At 71.4% G+C, this 21,620-nt stretch overlaps 1 protein-coding gene and 1 long non-coding RNA gene across 3 annotated transcripts; one reads left to right on the plus strand and one right to left on the minus strand.

Moving 5' to 3' along the window:
- Positions 1-13,285: 13,285 nt before the first annotated feature.
- Positions 13,286-16,543, minus strand: PSME2 (proteasome activator subunit 2). 2 transcript variants are annotated; one of them, XM_048517349.1, is made up of 12 exons: positions 16,382-16,543; positions 15,917-16,046; positions 15,743-15,775; positions 15,358-15,420; positions 15,028-15,114; positions 14,892-14,919; positions 14,691-14,788; positions 14,328-14,396; positions 14,168-14,235; positions 13,976-14,030; positions 13,664-13,750; positions 13,286-13,574 (listed from the first exon to the last, which is right to left on the minus strand). In XM_048517349.1, exons 1-12 carry the CDS (start codon positions 16,402-16,404, stop codon positions 13,494-13,496), a joined length of 822 nt encoding a protein of 273 aa, XP_048373306.1. In that variant the 5' UTR covers positions 16,405-16,543; the 3' UTR covers positions 13,286-13,493. The 2 variants fall into 2 exon arrangements, with proteins under 2 accessions (XP_048373306.1, XP_048373307.1); XM_048517350.1 differs by lacking the exon at positions 16,382-16,543 and having other exon boundaries at positions 15,917-16,238.
- A 62-nt stretch (positions 16,544-16,605) lies between these two features.
- LOC125444729 lies at positions 16,606-20,535 on the plus strand. The gene is made up of 4 exons (XR_007246245.1): positions 16,606-16,731; positions 18,011-18,186; positions 19,561-19,741; positions 20,400-20,535. It is a non-coding gene; the product is annotated as an uncharacterized LOC125444729 (long non-coding RNA).
- Positions 20,536-21,620: the final 1,085 nt, after the last annotated feature.

Raw genomic sequence — 21,620 nt, forward strand, 5'->3', positions numbered from 1 at the left:
AATCTGTGTTTCTTTCTGCCAACTAAGGGAGAACCCCAAAAAATAAGTTTGAAAAGTTGAGCAGAATTCAGAACTGAGATGGAGCAAGAACTGGGGACGAGTTCAGGCGCTGCACCCCAATTCGATGCAAACATTTCCCTCTACTTAGAAAATGGAAATCTTACAATGGCCTACTTGCATGGGTTTTATCTCCTGCGATAGTTTGACACGCATTGGAAGGGACTCCCACTGAAACAAATGGACCGTGAATGGGTTGAAAACTTATGGGACGATACTTCTAGACTTGCCTACTCTTCTATCTGTCTAGTATATTTTTAAAATCCCACCCTTGGGGTGTTGTGTGGTTTCCGGGCTGTATGGCCGTGTTCTAGCAGCGTTCTCTCCTGACGTTTCGCCTGCATCTGTGGCTGGCATCTTCAGAGGATCTGAACATGGCCATACAGCCCGGAACACGGCCATACAGCCTGGCCATACAGCCCGGAAACCACCCAGCACCCTAGTGATTCCAGCCGTACAGCCCCAGTGATTCCAGCCGCGAAAGCCTTCAACAGTACAATCCCATCCTTACTTTAAGGATTCTCCTATCCTCCATTTTATCTTCACAACAATCTTATGAGGTAGGCTAGACTGAGAGAGGTCAGACTATTGATTTCTGTCGGCAAATTCCATGGCCGCATGGGGATTTAAACTTGGGTCTCTGAAATCCAATATTCTAGCCACTAGATTATAATCTTCCAGTTATAGCAGAGGTTTTGTCTTGGGTTGCCAACTTTGGGCTGGGAAATTCCTGGAGATTGAGCCTGAGGGAAGTGATGTTTGGGACGGGGAGGGTCTTCCGTTTGGAGTATAATGCCAAAGAAGCCGCCCTCCAGAGCCGCCATCTTCTCCAAGGCAGTTAAATACATACATACATACATACATGGTGGGGGGGGGGGGGGGTGGGGGGGGGGGGGGGTGGGGGGGGGGGGGGGTGGGGGGGGGGGGGGGTGGGGGGGGGGGGGGGTGGGGGGGGGGGGGGGTGGGGGGGGGGGGGGGTGGGGGGGGGGGGGGGTGGGGGGGGGGGGGGGTGGGGGGGGGGGGGGGTGGGGGGGGGGGGGGGTGGGGGGGGGGGGGGGTGGGGGGGGGGGGGGGTGGGGGGGGGGGGGGGTGGGGGGGGGGGGGGGTGGGGGGGGGGGGGGGTGGGGGGGGGGGGGGGTGGGGGGGGGGGGGGGTGGGGGGGGGGGGGGGTGGGGGGGGGGGGGGGTGGGGGGGGGGGGGGGTGGGGGGGGGGGGGGGTGGGGGGGGGGGGGGGTGGGGGGGGGGGGGGGTGGGGGGGGGGGGGGGTGGGGGGGGGGGGGGGTGGGGGGGGGGGGGGGTGGGGGGGGGGGGGGGTGGGGGGGGGGGGGGGTGGGGGGGGGGGGGGGTGGGGGGGGGGGGGGGTGGGGGGGGGGGGGGGTGGGGGGGGGGGGGGGTGGGGGGGGGGGGGGGTGGGGGGGGGGGGGGGTGGGGGGGGGGGGGGGTGGGGGGGGGGGGGGGTGGGGGGGGGGGGGGGTGGGGGGGGGGGGGGGTGGGGGGGGGGGGGGGTGGGGGGGGGGGGGGGTGGGGGGGGGGGGGGGTGGGGGGGGGGGGGGGTGGGGGGGGGGGGGGGTGGGGGGGGGGGGGGGTGGGGGGGGGGGGGGGTGGGGGGGGGGGGGGGTGGGGGGGGGGGGGGGTGGGGGGGGGGGGGGGTGGGGGGGGGGGGGGGTGGGGGGGGGGGGGGGTGGGGGGGGGGGGGGGTGGGGGGGGGGGGGGGTGGGGGGGGGGGGGGGTGGGGGGGGGGGGGGGTGGGGGGGGGGGGGGGTGGGGGGGGGGGGGGGTGGGGGGGGGGGGGGGTGGGGGGGGGGGGGGGTGGGGGGGGGGGGGGGTGGGGGGGGGGGGGGGTGGGGGGGGGGGGGGGTGGGGGGGGGGGGGGGTGGGGGGGGGGGGGGGTGGGGGGGGGGGGGGGTGGGGGGGGGGGGGGGTGGGGGGGGGGGGGGGTGGGGGGGGGGGGGGGTGGGGGGGGGGGGGGGTGGGGGGGGGGGGGGGTGGGGGGGGGGGGGGGTGGGGGGGGGGGGGGGTGGGGGGGGGGGGGGGTGGGGGGGGGGGGGGGTGGGGGGGGGGGGGGGTGGGGGGGGGGGGGGGTGGGGGGGGGGGGGGGTGGGGGGGGGGGGGGGTGGGGGGGGGGGGGGGTGGGGGGGGGGGGGGGTGGGGGGGGGGGGGGGTGGGGGGGGGGGGGGGTGGGGGGGGGGGGGGGTGGGGGGGGGGGGGGGTGGGGGGGGGGGGGGGTGGGGGGGGGGGGGGGTGGGGGGGGGGGGGGGTGGGGGGGGGGGGGGGTGGGGGGGGGGGGGGGTGGGGGGGGGGGGGGGTGGGGGGGGGGGGGGGTGGGGGGGGGGGGGGGTGGGGGGGGGGGGGGGTGGGGGGGGGGGGGGGTGGGGGGGGGGGGGGGTGGGGGGGGGGGGGGGTGGGGGGGGGGGGGGGTGGGGGGGGGGGGGGGTGGGGGGGGGGGGGGGTGGGGGGGGGGGGGGGTGGGGGGGGGGGGGGGTGGGGGGGGGGGGGGGTGGGGGGGGGGGGGGGTGGGGGGGGGGGGGGGTGGGGGGGGGGGGGGGTGGGGGGGGGGGGGGGTGGGGGGGGGGGGGGGTGGGGGGGGGGGGGGGTGGGGGGGGGGGGGGGTGGGGGGGGGGGGGGGTGGGGGGGGGGGGGGGTGGGGGGGGGGGGGGGTGGGGGGGGGGGGGGGTGGGGGGGGGGGGGGGTGGGGGGGGGGGGGGGTGGGGGGGGGGGGGGGTGGGGGGGGGGGGGGGTGGGGGGGGGGGGGGGTGGGGGGGGGGGGGGGTGGGGGGGGGGGGGGGTGGGGGGGGGGGGGGGTGGGGGGGGGGGGGGGTGGGGGGGGGGGGGGGTGGGGGGGGGGGGGGGTGGGGGGGGGGGGGGGTGGGGGGGGGGGGGGGTGGGGGGGGGGGGGGGTGGGGGGGGGGGGGGGTGGGGGGGGGGGGGGGTGGGGGGGGGGGGGGGTGGGGGGGGGGGGGGGTGGGGGGGGGGGGGGGTGGGGGGGGGGGGGGGTGGGGGGGGGGGGGGGTGGGGGGGGGGGGGGGTGGGGGGGGGGGGGGGTGGGGGGGGGGGGGGGTGGGGGGGGGGGGGGGTGGGGGGGGGGGGGGGTGGGGGGGGGGGGGGGTGGGGGGGGGGGGGGGTGGGGGGGGGGGGGGGTGGGGGGGGGGGGGGGTGGGGGGGGGGGGGGGTGGGGGGGGGGGGGGGTGGGGGGGGGGGGGGGTGGGGGGGGGGGGGGGTGGGGGGGGGGGGGGGTGGGGGGGGGGGGGGGTGGGGGGGGGGGGGGGTGGGGGGGGGGGGGGGTGGGGGGGGGGGGGGGTGGGGGGGGGGGGGGGTGGGGGGGGGGGGGGGTGGGGGGGGGGGGGGGTGGGGGGGGGGGGGGGTGGGGGGGGGGGGGGGTGGGGGGGGGGGGGGGTGGGGGGGGGGGGGGGTGGGGGGGGGGGGGGGTGGGGGGGGGGGGGGGTGGGGGGGGGGGGGGGTGGGGGGGGGGGGGGGTGGGGGGGGGGGGGGGTGGGGGGGGGGGGGGGTGGGGGGGGGGGGGGGTGGGGGGGGGGGGGGGTGGGGGGGGGGGGGGGTGGGGGGGGGGGGGGGTGGGGGGGGGGGGGGGTGGGGGGGGGGGGGGGTGGGGGGGGGGGGGGGTGGGGGGGGGGGGGGGTGGGGGGGGGGGGGGGTGGGGGGGGGGGGGGGTGGGGGGGGGGGGGGGTGGGGGGGGGGGGGGGTGGGGGGGGGGGGGGGTGGGGGGGGGGGGGGGTGGGGGGGGGGGGGGGTGGGGGGGGGGGGGGGTGGGGGGGGGGGGGGGTGGGGGGGGGGGGGGGTGGGGGGGGGGGGGGGTGGGGGGGGGGGGGGGTGGGGGGGGGGGGGGGTGGGGGGGGGGGGGGGTGGGGGGGGGGGGGGGTGGGGGGGGGGGGGGGTGGGGGGGGGGGGGGGTGGGGGGGGGGGGGGGTGGGGGGGGGGGGGGGTGGGGGGGGGGGGGGGTGGGGGGGGGGGGGGGTGGGGGGGGGGGGGGGTGGGGGGGGGGGGGGGTGGGGGGGGGGGGGGGTGGGGGGGGGGGGGGGTGGGGGGGGGGGGGGGTGGGGGGGGGGGGGGGTGGGGGGGGGGGGGGGTGGGGGGGGGGGGGGGTGGGGGGGGGGGGGGGTGGGGGGGGGGGGGGGTGGGGGGGGGGGGGGGTGGGGGGGGGGGGGGGTGGGGGGGGGGGGGGGTGGGGGGGGGGGGGGGTGGGGGGGGGGGGGGGTGGGGGGGGGGGGGGGTGGGGGGGGGGGGGGGTGGGGGGGGGGGGGGGTGGGGGGGGGGGGGGGTGGGGGGGGGGGGGGGTGGGGGGGGGGGGGGGTGGGGGGGGGGGGGGGTGGGGGGGGGGGGGGGTGGGGGGGGGGGGGGGTGGGGGGGGGGGGGGGTGGGGGGGGGGGGGGGTGGGGGGGGGGGGGGGTGGGGGGGGGGGGGGGTGGGGGGGGGGGGGGGTGGGGGGGGGGGGGGGTGGGGGGGGGGGGGGGTGGGGGGGGGGGGGGGTGGGGGGGGGGGGGGGTGGGGGGGGGGGGGGGTGGGGGGGGGGGGGGGTGGGGGGGGGGGGGGGTGGGGGGGGGGGGGGGTGGGGGGGGGGGGGGGTGGGGGGGGGGGGGGGTGGGGGGGGGGGGGGGTGGGGGGGGGGGGGGGTGGGGGGGGGGGGGGGTGGGGGGGGGGGGGGGTGGGGGGGGGGGGGGGTGGGGGGGGGGGGGGGTGGGGGGGGGGGGGGGTGGGGGGGGGGGGGGGTGGGGGGGGGGGGGGGTGGGGGGGGGGGGGGGTGGGGGGGGGGGGGGGTGGGGGGGGGGGGGGGTGGGGGGGGGGGGGGGTGGGGGGGGGGGGGGGTGGGGGGGGGGGGGGGTGGGGGGGGGGGGGGGTGGGGGGGGGGGGGGGTGGGGGGGGGGGGGGGTGGGGGGGGGGGGGGGTGGGGGGGGGGGGGGGTGGGGGGGGGGGGGGGTGGGGGGGGGGGGGGGTGGGGGGGGGGGGGGGTGGGGGGGGGGGGGGGTGGGGGGGGGGGGGGGTGGGGGGGGGGGGGGGTGGGGGGGGGGGGGGGTGGGGGGGGGGGGGGGTGGGGGGGGGGGGGGGTGGGGGGGGGGGGGGGTGGGGGGGGGGGGGGGTGGGGGGGGGGGGGGGTGGGGGGGGGGGGGGGTGGGGGGGGGGGGGGGTGGGGGGGGGGGGGGGTGGGGGGGGGGGGGGGTGGGGGGGGGGGGGGGTGGGGGGGGGGGGGGGTGGGGGGGGGGGGGGGTGGGGGGGGGGGGGGGTGGGGGGGGGGGGGGGTGGGGGGGGGGGGGGGTGGGGGGGGGGGGGGGTGGGGGGGGGGGGGGGTGGGGGGGGGGGGGGGTGGGGGGGGGGGGGGGTGGGGGGGGGGGGGGGTGGGGGGGGGGGGGGGTGGGGGGGGGGGGGGGTGGGGGGGGGGGGGGGTGGGGGGGGGGGGGGGTGGGGGGGGGGGGGGGTGGGGGGGGGGGGGGGTGGGGGGGGGGGGGGGTGGGGGGGGGGGGGGGTGGGGGGGGGGGGGGGTGGGGGGGGGGGGGGGTGGGGGGGGGGGGGGGTGGGGGGGGGGGGGGGTGGGGGGGGGGGGGGGTGGGGGGGGGGGGGGGTGGGGGGGGGGGGGGGTGGGGGGGGGGGGGGGTGGGGGGGGGGGGGGGTGGGGGGGGGGGGGGGTGGGGGGGGGGGGGGGTGGGGGGGGGGGGGGGTGGGGGGGGGGGGGGGTGGGGGGGGGGGGGGGTGGGGGGGGGGGGGGGTGGGGGGGGGGGGGGGTGGGGGGGGGGGGGGGTGGGGGGGGGGGGGGGTGGGGGGGGGGGGGGGTGGGGGGGGGGGGGGGTGGGGGGGGGGGGGGGTGGGGGGGGGGGGGGGTGGGGGGGGGGGGGGGTGGGGGGGGGGGGGGGTGGGGGGGGGGGGGGGTGGGGGGGGGGGGGGGTGGGGGGGGGGGGGGGTGGGGGGGGGGGGGGGTGGGGGGGGGGGGGGGTGGGGGGGGGGGGGGGTGGGGGGGGGGGGGGGTGGGGGGGGGGGGGGGTGGGGGGGGGGGGGGGTGGGGGGGGGGGGGGGTGGGGGGGGGGGGGGGTGGGGGGGGGGGGGGGTGGGGGGGGGGGGGGGTGGGGGGGGGGGGGGGTGGGGGGGGGGGGGGGTGGGGGGGGGGGGGGGTGGGGGGGGGGGGGGGTGGGGGGGGGGGGGGGTGGGGGGGGGGGGGGGTGGGGGGGGGGGGGGGTGGGGGGGGGGGGGGGTGGGGGGGGGGGGGGGTGGGGGGGGGGGGGGGTGGGGGGGGGGGGGGGTGGGGGGGGGGGGGGGTGGGGGGGGGGGGGGGTGGGGGGGGGGGGGGGTGGGGGGGGGGGGGGGTGGGGGGGGGGGGGGGTGGGGGGGGGGGGGGGTGGGGGGGGGGGGGGGTGGGGGGGGGGGGGGGTGGGGGGGGGGGGGGGTGGGGGGGGGGGGGGGTGGGGGGGGGGGGGGGTGGGGGGGGGGGGGGGTGGGGGGGGGGGGGGGTGGGGGGGGGGGGGGGTGGGGGGGGGGGGGGGTGGGGGGGGGGGGGGGTGGGGGGGGGGGGGGGTGGGGGGGGGGGGGGGTGGGGGGGGGGGGGGGTGGGGGGGGGGGGGGGTGGGGGGGGGGGGGGGTGGGGGGGGGGGGGGGTGGGGGGGGGGGGGGGTGGGGGGGGGGGGGGGTGGGGGGGGGGGGGGGTGGGGGGGGGGGGGGGTGGGGGGGGGGGGGGGTGGGGGGGGGGGGGGGTGGGGGGGGGGGGGGGTGGGGGGGGGGGGGGGTGGGGGGGGGGGGGGGTGGGGGGGGGGGGGGGTGGGGGGGGGGGGGGGTGGGGGGGGGGGGGGGTGGGGGGGGGGGGGGGTGGGGGGGGGGGGGGGTGGGGGGGGGGGGGGGTGGGGGGGGGGGGGGGTGGGGGGGGGGGGGGGTGGGGGGGGGGGGGGGTGGGGGGGGGGGGGGGTGGGGGGGGGGGGGGGTGGGGGGGGGGGGGGGTGGGGGGGGGGGGGGGTGGGGGGGGGGGGGGGTGGGGGGGGGGGGGGGTGGGGGGGGGGGGGGGTGGGGGGGGGGGGGGGTGGGGGGGGGGGGGGGTGGGGGGGGGGGGGGGTGGGGGGGGGGGGGGGTGGGGGGGGGGGGGGGTGGGGGGGGGGGGGGGTGGGGGGGGGGGGGGGTGGGGGGGGGGGGGGGTGGGGGGGGGGGGGGGTGGGGGGGGGGGGGGGTGGGGGGGGGGGGGGGTGGGGGGGGGGGGGGGTGGGGGGGGGGGGGGGTGGGGGGGGGGGGGGGTGGGGGGGGGGGGGGGTGGGGGGGGGGGGGGGTGGGGGGGGGGGGGGGTGGGGGGGGGGGGGGGTGGGGGGGGGGGGGGGTGGGGGGGGGGGGGGGTGGGGGGGGGGGGGGGTGGGGGGGGGGGGGGGTGGGGGGGGGGGGGGGTGGGGGGGGGGGGGGGTGGGGGGGGGGGGGGGTGGGGGGGGGGGGGGGTGGGGGGGGGGGGGGGTGGGGGGGGGGGGGGGTGGGGGGGGGGGGGGGTGGGGGGGGGGGGGGGTGGGGGGGGGGGGGGGTGGGGGGGGGGGGGGGTGGGGGGGGGGGGGGGTGGGGGGGGGGGGGGGTGGGGGGGGGGGGGGGTGGGGGGGGGGGGGGGTGGGGGGGGGGGGGGGTGGGGGGGGGGGGGGGTGGGGGGGGGGGGGGGTGGGGGGGGGGGGGGGTGGGGGGGGGGGGGGGTGGGGGGGGGGGGGGGTGGGGGGGGGGGGGGGTGGGGGGGGGGGGGGGTGGGGGGGGGGGGGGGTGGGGGGGGGGGGGGGTGGGGGGGGGGGGGGGTGGGGGGGGGGGGGGGTGGGGGGGGGGGGGGGTGGGGGGGGGGGGGGGTGGGGGGGGGGGGGGGTGGGGGGGGGGGGGGGTGGGGGGGGGGGGGGGTGGGGGGGGGGGGGGGTGGGGGGGGGGGGGGGTGGGGGGGGGGGGGGGTGGGGGGGGGGGGGGGTGGGGGGGGGGGGGGGTGGGGGGGGGGGGGGGTGGGGGGGGGGGGGGGTGGGGGGGGGGGGGGGTGGGGGGGGGGGGGGGTGGGGGGGGGGGGGGGTGGGGGGGGGGGGGGGTGGGGGGGGGGGGGGGTGGGGGGGGGGGGGGGTGGGGGGGGGGGGGGGTGGGGGGGGGGGGGGGTGGGGGGGGGGGGGGGTGGGGGGGGGGGGGGGTGGGGGGGGGGGGGGGTGGGGGGGGGGGGGGGTGGGGGGGGGGGGGGGTGGGGGGGGGGGGGGGTGGGGGGGGGGGGGGGTGGGGGGGGGGGGGGGTGGGGGGGGGGGGGGGTGGGGGGGGGGGGGGGTGGGGGGGGGGGGGGGTGGGGGGGGGGGGGGGTGGGGGGGGGGGGGGGTGGGGGGGGGGGGGGGTGGGGGGGGGGGGGGGTGGGGGGGGGGGGGGGTGGGGGGGGGGGGGGGTGGGGGGGGGGGGGGGTGGGGGGGGGGGGGGGTGGGGGGGGGGGGGGGTGGGGGGGGGGGGGGGTGGGGGGGGGGGGGGGTGGGGGGGGGGGGGGGTGGGGGGGGGGGGGGGTGGGGGGGGGGGGGGGTGGGGGGGGGGGGGGGTGGGGGGGGGGGGGGGTGGGGGGGGGGGGGGGTGGGGGGGGGGGGGGGTGGGGGGGGGGGGGGGTGGGGGGGGGGGGGGGTGGGGGGGGGGGGGGGTGGGGGGGGGGGGGGGTGGGGGGGGGGGGGGGTGGGGGGGGGGGGGGGTGGGGGGGGGGGGGGGTGGGGGGGGGGGGGGGTGGGGGGGGGGGGGGGTGGGGGGGGGGGGGGGTGGGGGGGGGGGGGGGTGGGGGGGGGGGGGGGTGGGGGGGGGGGGGGGTGGGGGGGGGGGGGGGTGGGGGGGGGGGGGGGTGGGGGGGGGGGGGGGTGGGGGGGGGGGGGGGTGGGGGGGGGGGGGGGTGGGGGGGGGGGGGGGTGGGGGGGGGGGGGGGTGGGGGGGGGGGGGGGTGGGGGGGGGGGGGGGTGGGGGGGGGGGGGGGTGGGGGGGGGGGGGGGTGGGGGGGGGGGGGGGTGGGGGGGGGGGGGGGTGGGGGGGGGGGGGGGTGGGGGGGGGGGGGGGTGGGGGGGGGGGGGGGTGGGGGGGGGGGGGGGTGGGGGGGGGGGGGGGTGGGGGGGGGGGGGGGTGGGGGGGGGGGGGGGTGGGGGGGGGGGGGGGTGGGGGGGGGGGGGGGTGGGGGGGGGGGGGGGTGGGGGGGGGGGGGGGTGGGGGGGGGGGGGGGTGGGGGGGGGGGGGGGTGGGGGGGGGGGGGGGTGGGGGGGGGGGGGGGTGGGGGGGGGGGGGGGTGGGGGGGGGGGGGGGTGGGGGGGGGGGGGGGTGGGGGGGGGGGGGGGTGGGGGGGGGGGGGGGTGGGGGGGGGGGGGGGTGGGGGGGGGGGGGGGTGGGGGGGGGGGGGGGTGGGGGGGGGGGGGGGTGGGGGGGGGGGGGGGTGGGGGGGGGGGGGGGTGGGGGGGGGGGGGGGTGGGGGGGGGGGGGGGTGGGGGGGGGGGGGGGTGGGGGGGGGGGGGGGTGGGGGGGGGGGGGGGTGGGGGGGGGGGGGGGTGGGGGGGGGGGGGGGTGGGGGGGGGGGGGGGTGGGGGGGGGGGGGGGTGGGGGGGGGGGGGGGTGGGGGGGGGGGGGGGTGGGGGGGGGGGGGGGTGGGGGGGGGGGGGGGTGGGGGGGGGGGGGGGTGGGGGGGGGGGGGGGTGGGGGGGGGGGGGGGTGGGGGGGGGGGGGGGTGGGGGGGGGGGGGGGTGGGGGGGGGGGGGGGTGGGGGGGGGGGGGGGTGGGGGGGGGGGGGGGTGGGGGGGGGGGGGGGTGGGGGGGGGGGGGGGTGGGGGGGGGGGGGGGTGGGGGGGGGGGGGGGTGGGGGGGGGGGGGGGTGGGGGGGGGGGGGGGTGGGGGGGGGGGGGGGTGGGGGGGGGGGGGGGTGGGGGGGGGGGGGGGTGGGGGGGGGGGGGGGTGGGGGGGGGGGGGGGTGGGGGGGGGGGGGGGTGGGGGGGGGGGGGGGTGGGGGGGGGGGGGGGTGGGGGGGGGGGGGGGTGGGGGGGGGGGGGGGTGGGGGGGGGGGGGGGTGGGGGGGGGGGGGGGTGGGGGGGGGGGGGGGTGGGGGGGGGGGGGGGTGGGGGGGGGGGGGGGTGGGGGGGGGGGGGGGTGGGGGGGGGGGGGGGTGGGGGGGGGGGGGGGTGGGGGGGGGGGGGGGTGGGGGGGGGGGGGGGTGGGGGGGGGGGGGGGTGGGGGGGGGGGGGGGTGGGGGGGGGGGGGGGTGGGGGGGGGGGGGGGTGGGGGGGGGGGGGGGTGGGGGGGGGGGGGGGTGGGGGGGGGGGGGGGTGGGGGGGGGGGGGGGTGGGGGGGGGGGGGGGTGGGGGGGGGGGGGGGTGGGGGGGGGGGGGGGTGGGGGGGGGGGGGGGTGGGGGGGGGGGGGGGTGGGGGGGGGGGGGGGTGGGGGGGGGGGGGGGTGGGGGGGGGGGGGGGTGGGGGGGGGGGGGGGTGGGGGGGGGGGGGGGTGGGGGGGGGGGGGGGTGGGGGGGGGGGGGGGTGGGGGGGGGGGGGGGTGGGGGGGGGGGGGGGTGGGGGGGGGGGGGGGTGGGGGGGGGGGGGGGTGGGGGGGGGGGGGGGTGGGGGGGGGGGGGGGTGGGGGGGGGGGGGGGTGGGGGGGGGGGGGGGTGGGGGGGGGGGGGGGTGGGGGGGGGGGGGGGTGGGGGGGGGGGGGGGTGGGGGGGGGGGGGGGTGGGGGGGGGGGGGGGTGGGGGGGGGGGGGGGTGGGGGGGGGGGGGGGTGGGGGGGGGGGGGGGTGGGGGGGGGGGGGGGTGGGGGGGGGGGGGGGTGGGGGGGGGGGAGGGGTGGCAAGCAGGGGGGCTGGGGGGGGAAGGGGGGGGGGGGGGCAGGGAGGGCCAAGGGGTGGGGGGGGGGGGGGGGGGGGGGGGGGGGGGGTGGGGGGGGGGGGGGGTGGGGGGGGGGGGGGGGGGGGGGGGGGGATGCAAACACATACAACACTCCACGTTAAAAAATCAACTTCACCTGATTGGGTAAGCAGATCAAATCAAAACCAGCACTGCAATTCTTATTGGTATATTCCCTCTCATGTGGTGGAAGGAATATTGCAATCACCAATCCGACAAGGTGATGGTAAGTCATGCAAGAGGTGAAACTGAGGCGCCGAGTCACCTCTGTGGGAGGGTGGTATTTGGTTTAAACTGACAAGGGGACAATCCATAGTCACACTCAGGGCTCAGTATAACAATTTATCTTTCGGGTCAGGTATTTGTTGCCGTCGGCTCAGAAACTTTTATTTTCCAATTCCATATAAAAGTTAGGATAAACATTTCGGATTCCGATTTTCCCTGACAATCCACATCCCACCGCCCACAACAGGCAAGCTCTCAAGCGTCCAAGAGAATCACAACCACCCCTCCCCACTCTAATAACATCTGGGGGACCTACCGCTCCCCTTCTGGGAGGGTTTTAGTTGTCGGACGCGGGATGGCATATATTGGAACGCTGTGTTTAAATGAGGGTTTTAATTGTTTCAACCCAAATAGAGCTGTATTTGTAATTATAGTTGTATTTGGCATGGTTAGATTTGTGCTCTATTGTGTAGATTAATATGTTGTGCACCACCCAGAGCCCTTCGGGGGAGGGCGGTATAAAAAACTATTAAACAACAACAACAACAACAATAATATTCCACTCAGCAGGGTTCAGGGTTAGGGTTGCCAACCTCCAGGTGGAACCTGGAGATCTTCCAGAGTGACAACTCATTTCCAGATGGCAGAGATCAGCTGTCCTGGAGAGAATGGCTATTTTGCAAGGAGGACTCTATGGTATTATACCTGGCTGTGCTCCCCCCCTGCCCCAAATCCCCAGGAATTTGCAATCGGGAGCTTGGCAACCCTATGTTAGAGAACCCCTTCCCCAGCTCAGCTCTATGACCCAGGCAGGAGATTCCTGGGGGGGAAGCTGCACCCACTTCCTGCCCCCCTCCATCCACTTCCACTCACCTTTCCATCATATCCAATGGCTGCTGTCCAGGGTTCCCCTCCTGCGGCACGCTTGCCTCTCAAAATCCCTGATTGGACAGCCACGCACCAATCGCAGGGCGGGCTTCCCTTCCGTCCTCCCCATTGGTTACGCCGCCTATCCTGTTGATGGCGCCGGGTTTCCCCCGCCTCCTCTCTCAAGTCCCGCCCCTCCGCTCTTTCCACGCCTCTCGCTCGTCTCGTGCTCATGACTGAGGCTGAAGCCGAGTCATCTTTACCGGAACTTCCGGCTCCGAGCCAAGCCTTTCCATTCTCATAAAGGCCACTAAGGTGGCAAACAATTTAAAATAGAGGTTCATGGACTACGATTCCCATCAGCCCCTACCAGCATGGCCAATTAGCCGTGCTGGCAGGGGCTGATGGGAATTGCAGTCCGTGAAGAAGAAGAAGAGTTTGGATTTATATCCCCTCTTTCTCTCCTGCAGGAGACTCAAAGGGGCTGACAATCTCCTTGCCCTTCCCCCCTCACAACAAACACCCTGTGAGGTGGGTGGGGCTGAGAGAACTCCGAGAAGCTGTGACTAGCCCAAGGTCACCCAGCTGGCGTGTGTTGGGGTGCACAAGCTAGCCTGTATGTAATTACACAAGCTAGTATGGTTGGCATCTTCAGAGGCACATCACCGTAAGATGCGTTTCTCTTTGTGACACAGTATGGAGCTATTGTGTGACGGGGTATGTATTTTGTCTGCTTACACATTGTACCATGATGTGCCAGCTTAGGTGCGGGTGAAACGGTAAGCGTAAAAACGATCAGACCTCAGCCACACAGCCCGGAAAACCCACAACAGCCGGCGATTAAAACATTGGTCAGGAAGGAGGGACAACTGAGGGAATGCTGAATAAAACAAAAAAAGTCTTTACTTGCCGGTGGAAAATGGCAACCAAAAGTGGGACAGAGAAATCAACTTGGCGGAAAAGTTCCAAAGCTTGTGTCCCACGACTGAGAAGGCCCTAACCTCAAATATCCCCAAATATTCCAGGAACGAGAAACAAAAAAATCTGAACAAAAATTAGCTACCCTGTTTCCCCGAATATAAGACATCCCCTGAAAATAAGACGTAGTAGAGGTTTTGCTGATGGGCGAAATATAAGGCATCCCCTGAAAGTAAGACGTAGCAAAGCTTTTGTTTGGAAGCATGCCCGACGAACAGAACACAGAAAAATAAGACATCCCCTGAAAATAAGACATAGCGCATCTTTGGGAGCAAAAATTAATATAAGACACTGTCTTATTTTCGGGGAAACATGGTAGTAAAAAAAAGGATCACTGGAAAATATGACATTTAATACCTTTAATTTCATTCAGTTTTACAGAGTCTGTGAACAAAAAAGGAGTAGCACATTTCATTCTGTTGTTTGTTTCTGACCCAGCAGAGGCAATTTTGTATAGACTTCTACATTTCTCTACCCTAGACCCTTTTCTTTCTATGAGGCAACTGGGGAAAAGGGCAGAGACATTTGCCAGAATCCACTGGAGAGTGTATCTCAGTACATGGATGGCTTCTCTTCCCCCTTGGGATTGGTCAGTTTCTCCAGGTTTTTGCTCAAGATGTGGTACAGCTCAGCCTGTGCCGAAACAAAACAGGAAATATTAAGAGACTGCGCTCACTTTCCTCTCTTCCTCAAGCCGACCGCCCTGTGCCAAATATACTCACATAAAACCCACGGATATCGAGCATTATCATCTGGATTTCCCTATAGACAGCCTCATCTCGTTCGTGAACGAGACACCGGTAATCCATCTGGAAAAAATTAAGAAGTGCAAATCGGACTGTCAAGAGACTCCGCCTCGAGGACGCTCACTGCCCCAGTGCCGTTCTCCTAATGAACATCCCAATTCTAGGATGCTTGCTTTGAGGCCTGGGGGAAGATTTCCAAGCAGTCACTCTGCAGTAGGTTTTTGGTCAGGTTTTGGAGTGGGACGAAACACGGTTGACTCCTAAGGGAGTGGAATGTTTGCTACTTACCACGTGAGTTTCTTTGGAGGCCTTGGCTACGGCATCGCCACGCTCTGAGAAATACCTGGAACACAGCGCGGTGCTGGTGTTTAGGACAGCTACAGCGCAAGAGTCTGTTGCTAGACTATTATCTACAACAGAGATCTCCCACCTTTTTGAGCCGGCAGGCGCGTTTTTAAAATCTGCCCCACAACCACTTACTTGGCGATGGTAGTCTGGAACCCATCCGCCTTGGTCTTCAAGGCCACGATCCGCTCCAGGACTTTCTCCTGCCATAGGAAAGGGGGCAGCAAGGAGAAGTGTGTGATTGATGGACAGGAGACACACAGGTTTCATGAGCGAGTGCCGCGGGACCCCTTACCTGAATTGCCACCCCAAAATCATTGCCGTCTTCTATTCTGGGAATCATGTACTGAATCCAGGTAGCAACCTGTTGGGGAATGAAGAGAGGGGAATTTGGAGCTCAGAGCCTGGTGGCCCACAACCCCCTCAGCTGCTGACAGGCCCCTTCCGCACGTGCAGAATAATGCACTTTCAATCCACTTTCACAACTGTTCGCAAGTGGATTTTGCTGTTCTGCACAGTAAAATCCAGCTGCAAAGTGCATTGAAAGTGGATTGAAAAAGCATTATTCTGCATGTGCGGAAGGGGCCACAGTGCCGGGGAAATGGTCGCAGCGGTGTGCATCTAAGGATGCAGGGAAGTTGGAATGTCGCCAACTCACCAAGATGCATTTCTCTCGGAACTCCCGGATTTCAGGTTTGACCCGATCCAAAAGGGACACAATGAACTCGTTACCCTTAAGGAAGCCACATTTGGGGGCTGGGGGCAAGGAACAAAATGGTGGTAAATCCACCGAATACCTTGAGAGAGCCCCCTTCCCACAATCCAGTTCCCCCCTCCCTCCAATTAGGTTTCCACTCACCTTCCTTCTCCTCTTTCTCTGTCTCCATCTGTAAGGGAAACAAACCAAACAAAAATATGGACATGTCCTTTCATTACAGGTATGTTTCCTGGGGATGGAATTTTGTGGGGACGGAAGGACCCCTCTAATGTCTCACCTCATCTTCTTTGGGAGGGGGGTCCGGAATGGGGATATCCAGTGGGGCGCGAAGGACCGACAGATCTTTAATATTCAGTTTGTCTTCCTAGAAAAGGGGGGATACAAAGAGCTCTGCAGGATCAGACCAGCCTCAGTCCCACATCCCGTCTCCCATAGCGGCGCACCAGAAAGTCTCCCTAAATTGTGGCCTTCCGGCAATGGGCATTCAAAGGTACACTGCCTCTGGTCATGGAGGCTCCGCATAGCCGCCACCGCCACAAGGAACGCGGTTAAACGTGAAGCAAGAAAGTGAGACGGCAAGAAAGTGTCCACCTTGGAGTTCTCCTACCTTCAAAAACAGATCCAGCTGAAGTATTTTGGCAGGTAAAAATGTGGAGAGAAATTCTTCTGCCTGTTGGATGGGGTAGATAAATAAGTGTAAGAGGGGAGGGGGATTTGATAAGGTGGGGAGGAATGAGGGTTGCTAGGTCCCCCCTGGCCCCAGTGGGTAATGGCGGCGGGGTGGGGGGGTAAGGTTGTGAGCTCCAGTTTGGGAAAGCCCTGGCAATTTGGGGATGGAGGCTGGGGTACAAGGCCATAGAGCCCACCCTCCAAAGCCCCCCTTTTCTCCAGGGGGGCTGATCTCTGCAGTCTGAAGAAGATCGGCTGTAATTTCAGGGGGTCCCCAGGAGCCCCCTGGAAATTGGCATCCTCACGCGGCAACAGCCTCCTACCTCTTTGGACAGGGAGCCTTTGAAGTCGGTCATCTAGGAAGACGGAAAAGAGGAGCAGGTGAACTGCAGAAGCCCCCAGAGGCCCTTTGGGGGGGGGGTGCTGAGCGAGGGAGACAGGAGCCGCCCCCCCGCATGCCCCTTCCTCCCCCCTCTCGACCCTCCCCCCTTCCCCACCTTTTTCCGCGTCTCACTGCTGACTTGGATGGTGCAGGTCTTGGCCATGGCTCGGTGGGTGGGGGGTGTCAAACCAGGGTTGTTGTTTTTTTGCGGGGGGGGGGGGTCTTTTCCCGGAGCGAAGCGAGAGCTGCGGAGTCACGGGCAAAGCGACTCGCTTTTGCTTTCGGATTCACACGTTCCGCCCCCGGGGGCGTCCCCCCGCCCGCCTCCTTCCACCTGTTCCCCCGCCCCGGATTTTTTTTGTGCATAACATTAGTGGGGCCATGAAATCACAAACCCCCCCCCCCTGTTTTATCCCCCCCAATCCTTTTTCCAACTAAAAGAAAGTCGGCTTCCAAAACACTTTTGCAGAAGTCGGTTTCCAAGGCTTAGCCACGCCCCCAAATCCAGGATCTCGGGCCACGCCCCCGTGACCCCCCCATCCAAGATCTACCCCCCCCCCTTCCCTAGTGCTTTACATACATCCAGAGGGGCGCGCTTTGCATTAAAGCGAGAGCATCATTGCGGGGTTGATCTCGCCCTGCCAGCTTGGACCCTCGTTGCTCCCCCCCCCCCCGTTCTGCACTCTGCTCACGCTCAGAGACCCCCGTGGCCCTGAGTCCCGCCGGAGCGCGTGCAGTTCTTCCTCCCCGTCTGCGGGTGTCTCTCTTTGCAGGGCGGGTGGGGTTGGTTTCTTGTTTTCCCCTCGGTTTGCTTGTGCTTTCATTTCCTGCCTCCTCCCGGCTCCCTGTTGTGCCACCAGCTGTTGGGAGTTTCGCATGAGAAGGGGGGGGGGCTCTTGGGTCCTCATCTCCCCCCCCCCCAGAAAAAAGGTAAGGCGCCCCCTTCCCCATTTCCTGGGCGGAGGAGGGGGGGCAAGATAGGAAGCCTCAAACCCCCCCCTCCTTTAATTCATCAGGTGCAATTCCTCCCCCCCCCCCACTAGATTTTTGCAAAGAAGTGAAAGTGGGAGGCAGGGATTCCCCCTCCCAATTGAAGATGGGGGCGATCATATTGGAAAAAAAGGGGGGTCCTGCCGCTCATGGCTTTGATAGCGGGGGGGGGGGGGCACAATTCCACCTGCAGCCCCCTGAACCCCACACCTCTTCCCGGTTTTATTTCAACTCTTATTTGAAGTTTGTAAAGTTTTAGTTGGTTTTAAGTTGAAACGTATTTTAACCAGATGGGGTTGGATTTTAGCCATGATAACTGTTTGTTTATTATAATTGTTTGTTTATTCGGATCTTATATGTTAACTGATTATTGTGAGCCGCTCTGAGCCCTTGTGGGGAGGGCGGCATACAAATCGAATTAAAACAAATCAATTTTGGGGTGGGGGTGTGCGGAGACCTCCCTTTTGATGACTTGCGTTTAAAGAGACAGGTCGGGGAGTTCCTAGTACGATCAGCCCCTAACCGGGGGCTACGGGTGTGTCCCCTCGGTTGGGAATGGGCAGGGTACAAAATTTAATAAATAAATAGCAATAATGTAGAGCAGTGATGGCGAACCTATGGCACGGGTGCCAGAGGTGGCACTCAGAGCCCTCTCTGTGGGCACACACAAACAGAGTCGCCCATCGGCCACCCCACACACATCTAGGCTGGCCTGGGCCACTGGGCTCGATTATTAGTATTAAACCTAAGACCTAGTTTTGGGGAAGCAGTGTAGGTAACCCTGTTAAGCGCTGTTAAACCCCACTGATTTTCATGCGAAGAACTAAAGTGCAATCCTTTACCTGGGAGTGAGTGCGGTTGCTGGCAATGGGGCTTGCTTCTGAGTCAACCCTCCTAGGGTCGTGATTCACCTGTTCGAAGAGTTGCACGGTTGCTTCAAAGCAAAGCCAATGACTACCACCAAGCTTACTCCCGAGTAACGCACGCCTCGGAGCCAACCGTTTTTTCTAAACGAAAACCTCAGCATTCGGGTTAAATTGCGGTGTTGGCGCTCTGCGATAAATAAGCGGGTTTTGGGTTGCAGTTTGGGCACTCGGTCTCGAAAAGGTTCGCCATCACTGATGTAGAGTCTGAGAAGGGCCCACCCAGGGGGGTCTTTGCAAACTAGGGTCTTACTTCTCCTGTGCTGTTTCTGTTTCCTCTTTGCGGCCCGTGGCAGACATGGAGCTTCAATTCCTGTGCCTCCGAGACCAGCTGGTGGCTGCTTTGATACAGAGTCCTGCCGAGCTCAACCCAGAGTCTTTGCAGCGGCTGGTGGAGATGTCTCTGCCCCCGGCGAAGAAGTACCGAGAGATCGACGTGAAGGGCATCATACGGGCCAATACTCAGGGAGAGGTAAGAGGGGGAAACCGAGCTGGTAGGACATGTGGAAGGTTTGCAACGGCAAGACCCGAATTCCTGATCCCCCCCTTCCTCCAAAAGCTCCTTTGCCTCAGAAATTCAGCAAGGGAAGCATTTCCCCATCGCTGCATCTGCCTGCCGGGAAAAGCTTCACCAGTCGGATTTCTGCCTGGTAGGCAGCTGATTGAGAAGAATGAGCGGGGAAGAGAAAGCAGAGAATCGGAAAACCAGGATGGGGGGGGGGGAGGTAGCAAGAAAGGGTTGGCTTGGGGGTGTGAAGAGCCAGCTTGGCGGGGAAATTATTGGGGTCAGCATGTTCTAAGAAGGCAGGGTAGAAAATAACACCACAGAACAAGGGATCTCGCCCTCTGGTGGCAGAAACGAGGAGGCAGAAATGTATGCAGGGCTCTGCTGAATGCTTGGAAGCTGGAGGGACACGCAATTTATTTATGCTAAACTAGCAGGGCCCGGCCACGCGTTGCTGTGGCTTATTGTGGTGAAATGGGAAAGGAAGAGTAGCAGCAAATCAATTGCAGAGGCCAGCAGTACATGCTCATGCAAACACGCAGCCTGATACTGTGCGATGTCAGTGATGTGTGTGCCCCTCACTCTCTTCCCTCCCTCACTTCTCTTCCCTTGCATGCCACCCCTCCCCCTCCCTCCCTTCCCTTTCCCTCCGCTAGGGTGGGTGGGTCATATCAAGATGCTGGGCCCCCTGCCTCCCCTCCCTTGCATGCCACCCCTCACCGTCTCCCCTCTCTCACTTCTCTTCCCTTGCATGCCTCCCCCTCTGTCCCTTTTCTCTCCCTCTCTTCCCTTGCATGCCACCCCTCCCTCTCCCTCCCTCCCCTCTCCCTCGTGTGTATGTGTATGTATGTGTTTCACTTCCACTCGAGTTACTGCCTATGTACTGTTTCCACTGCTCATATCTGGCCATCTGAGTGAACATTCTAAGCAGCACGCAACAAAGCCATAGCCATCTACAGGCAGCTGCATGTCCTTCACCATGGACCGCCAGGAAAAGGGCATTTTACCTGGGCCAGGTGTGAAATTTCAGGTATGTGAACATCTAAAAACACTCTCGCCTGGCTGACTATAGTGGCTGGGAATTTTCAGAGGAATGTGCCCAGCAGTTACTGAGTTATACTATCATCAACAAAAACACTGTTAGCTTTTTATATATATAGATGTTTATTGGCCACCTTTATTCCTTTTGGGGCAGTCTGCATGTGTGGCCCGTTGCACTGTGGGGGTCTGAAGGGTTGTACCTACAGTGTGGGGCTCCCAGAGATCCGGGGCTGTGTGGAAGTGTACGCACGTGTGTAAAATAGAGCGAGAGACGACTCCAAACAACCAATCCTCTCCCAGGCCAAAAAAAAAACTCTGGCAGATGATCCTAGAGCCGCTCTGGAACATCCTCTTTTGAAAAAAAATACCGGATGCGCAACCTCTTGAACCCGCAAGACAAGCTAAGCGGGCTTCATGGCGCTGCCGGTCAAGTCTCTAACAACCTCCGCCTTCCTCCGCTGACACAGTCGACACGATCCAGGTGACAGAGAGATTCCCCCCCCCCCCAACCCGTGTCTGGTTTTATTTATTATCTCCTATTTGAACTTCCATTATTTCTTGGTTTATGTCGAGGTCCCCGGCTCGGTGCCCACCAAGTATTTATCAGAAGTGGGCGGGGCCCGGTACGGCTTTTGCCCCTCAGGGTTTCTGCGACGGCCATTTTGTTAACGCACCTGCCATGCCGTATTGGGGCCCACAACGTGCCGGCAGTCTCAGAAAGGTTGGGGACCACTAGCTTTATACGAATTGAAAAAATTGGAAGAAGAGAAGAAGAGTTTTGGATTTATATCCCCCCTTTCTCTCCTGCACAGCTTAGGCGGCAGAGCTGGGAATCAAACCCGGTTCCTCCAGATTAGATGCACGAGCTCTTAACCTCCTACTCCACTGCTTCTCCCTGATTGGACTGATTCAAAGTACCTTCCCTCTTGATTTTACAGATTTCGGACGTTTTCTAATAGAATAAGCCTGGCGTGCCTTTCTTGGGTTCTATAATTTAGCGCCCGCCACAGACAAGGCCCAGCTTCCAAACAGAAACCGGTCCTTTTTCAGATAATGTGTCTCAGAGAGAGACCAACCTGTATACCCCCCTGCCTGTTCCGCTCTTTTGATTTTCTCCCTCAACCCCTTGTTTTTTGCAGGGCGGACGGGACGTCCTTCGCCTCTATGGCTACTCAGAAGAACAGAGCGATGGACTCTGCTTCCCTGAGGGCCTGCAGGAACCGGACACCCTCCGAGTCGCCTCCATCACTGTGGACGTCATGCTGTTACGAGCCGAAGGCGTGGAACCATATGCGTTTCTGCAGGCAGGAAGCGGGGGAAACCATCGTATTGAGGCATTGATGAGGAGGGTCGGCGCGAGGGCGGCATGCGGAGTGGAAGGGGAACGCACCCGATGTTGGAGGGCGTTGACAGGGAGGGAAGTGTGTGTGGAGTGGGGCATGCTGGGAAGGAAAACCACTGTGTTGAGGGGAGGGTCGATGAGGGAAGTGTGTGTGGAGTGGGGCATGCTGGGAAGGGGAACCACCGTGTTGAGGGGAGGGTCGATGAGGGAAGTGTGTGTGGAGTGGGGCATGCTGGGAGAGAGCATGATGTTGAGGAGAGGGTCCGATGGGGGAAGTGTGTGTGGGTGGGGCATGCTGGGAAAGAGGAACATACGATGTTGAGGGGAGGAGAGTCGATGCGCGGTGTGTGTGGAGTGGGGTACGCTGGGAAGAGGAAAACCGCTGTGTTGGAGGCAGGCAACGATGAGGGAAGTGTGTGTGGAGTGGGGCATGCTGGGAAGGGGAACCGCCGTGTTGAGGGGAGGGTCGATGAGGGAAGTGTGTGTGGAGTGGGGCATGCTGGGAAGGGGAACCGCCGTGTTGAGGGGAGGGTCGATGAGGGAAGTGTGTGTGGAGTGGGGCATGCTGGGAAGGAAAACTGCTGTGTTGAGGGGAGGGTCGATGAGGGAAGTGTGTGTGGAGTGGGGCATGCTGGGAAGGAAAACCGCCGTGTTGAGGGGAGGGTCGATGAGGGAAGTGTGTGTGGAGTGGGGCATGCTGGGAAGGGGAACCGCCGTGTTGAGGGGAGGGTCGATGAGGGAAGTGTGTGTGGAGCGGGGCATGCTGGGAAGGAAAACCGCCGTGTTGAGGGGAGGGTCGATGAGGGAAGTGTGTGGGCCAGGGGCATGGGAAGGAGGAACCTTACGTGTTGAGGGAAGCCCGAGGTCCCGATGGGCAGATGTGTGTGCGAGGCATGCTGGGAAGGAAAACCACATTGAGGGGAGGTGGCCTGGCGAGGGAAGGGAGTGGGGCATGCTGGGAAGGGGAACCGCCGTGTTGAGGGGAGGGTCGATGAGGGAAGTGTGTGTGGAGTGGGGC

Source organism: Sphaerodactylus townsendi, linkage group LG15 (assembly GCF_021028975.2).
Source record: "Sphaerodactylus townsendi isolate TG3544 linkage group LG15, MPM_Stown_v2.3, whole genome shotgun sequence".
Classification (NCBI taxonomy): domain Eukaryota; kingdom Metazoa; phylum Chordata; class Lepidosauria; order Squamata; family Sphaerodactylidae; genus Sphaerodactylus; species Sphaerodactylus townsendi.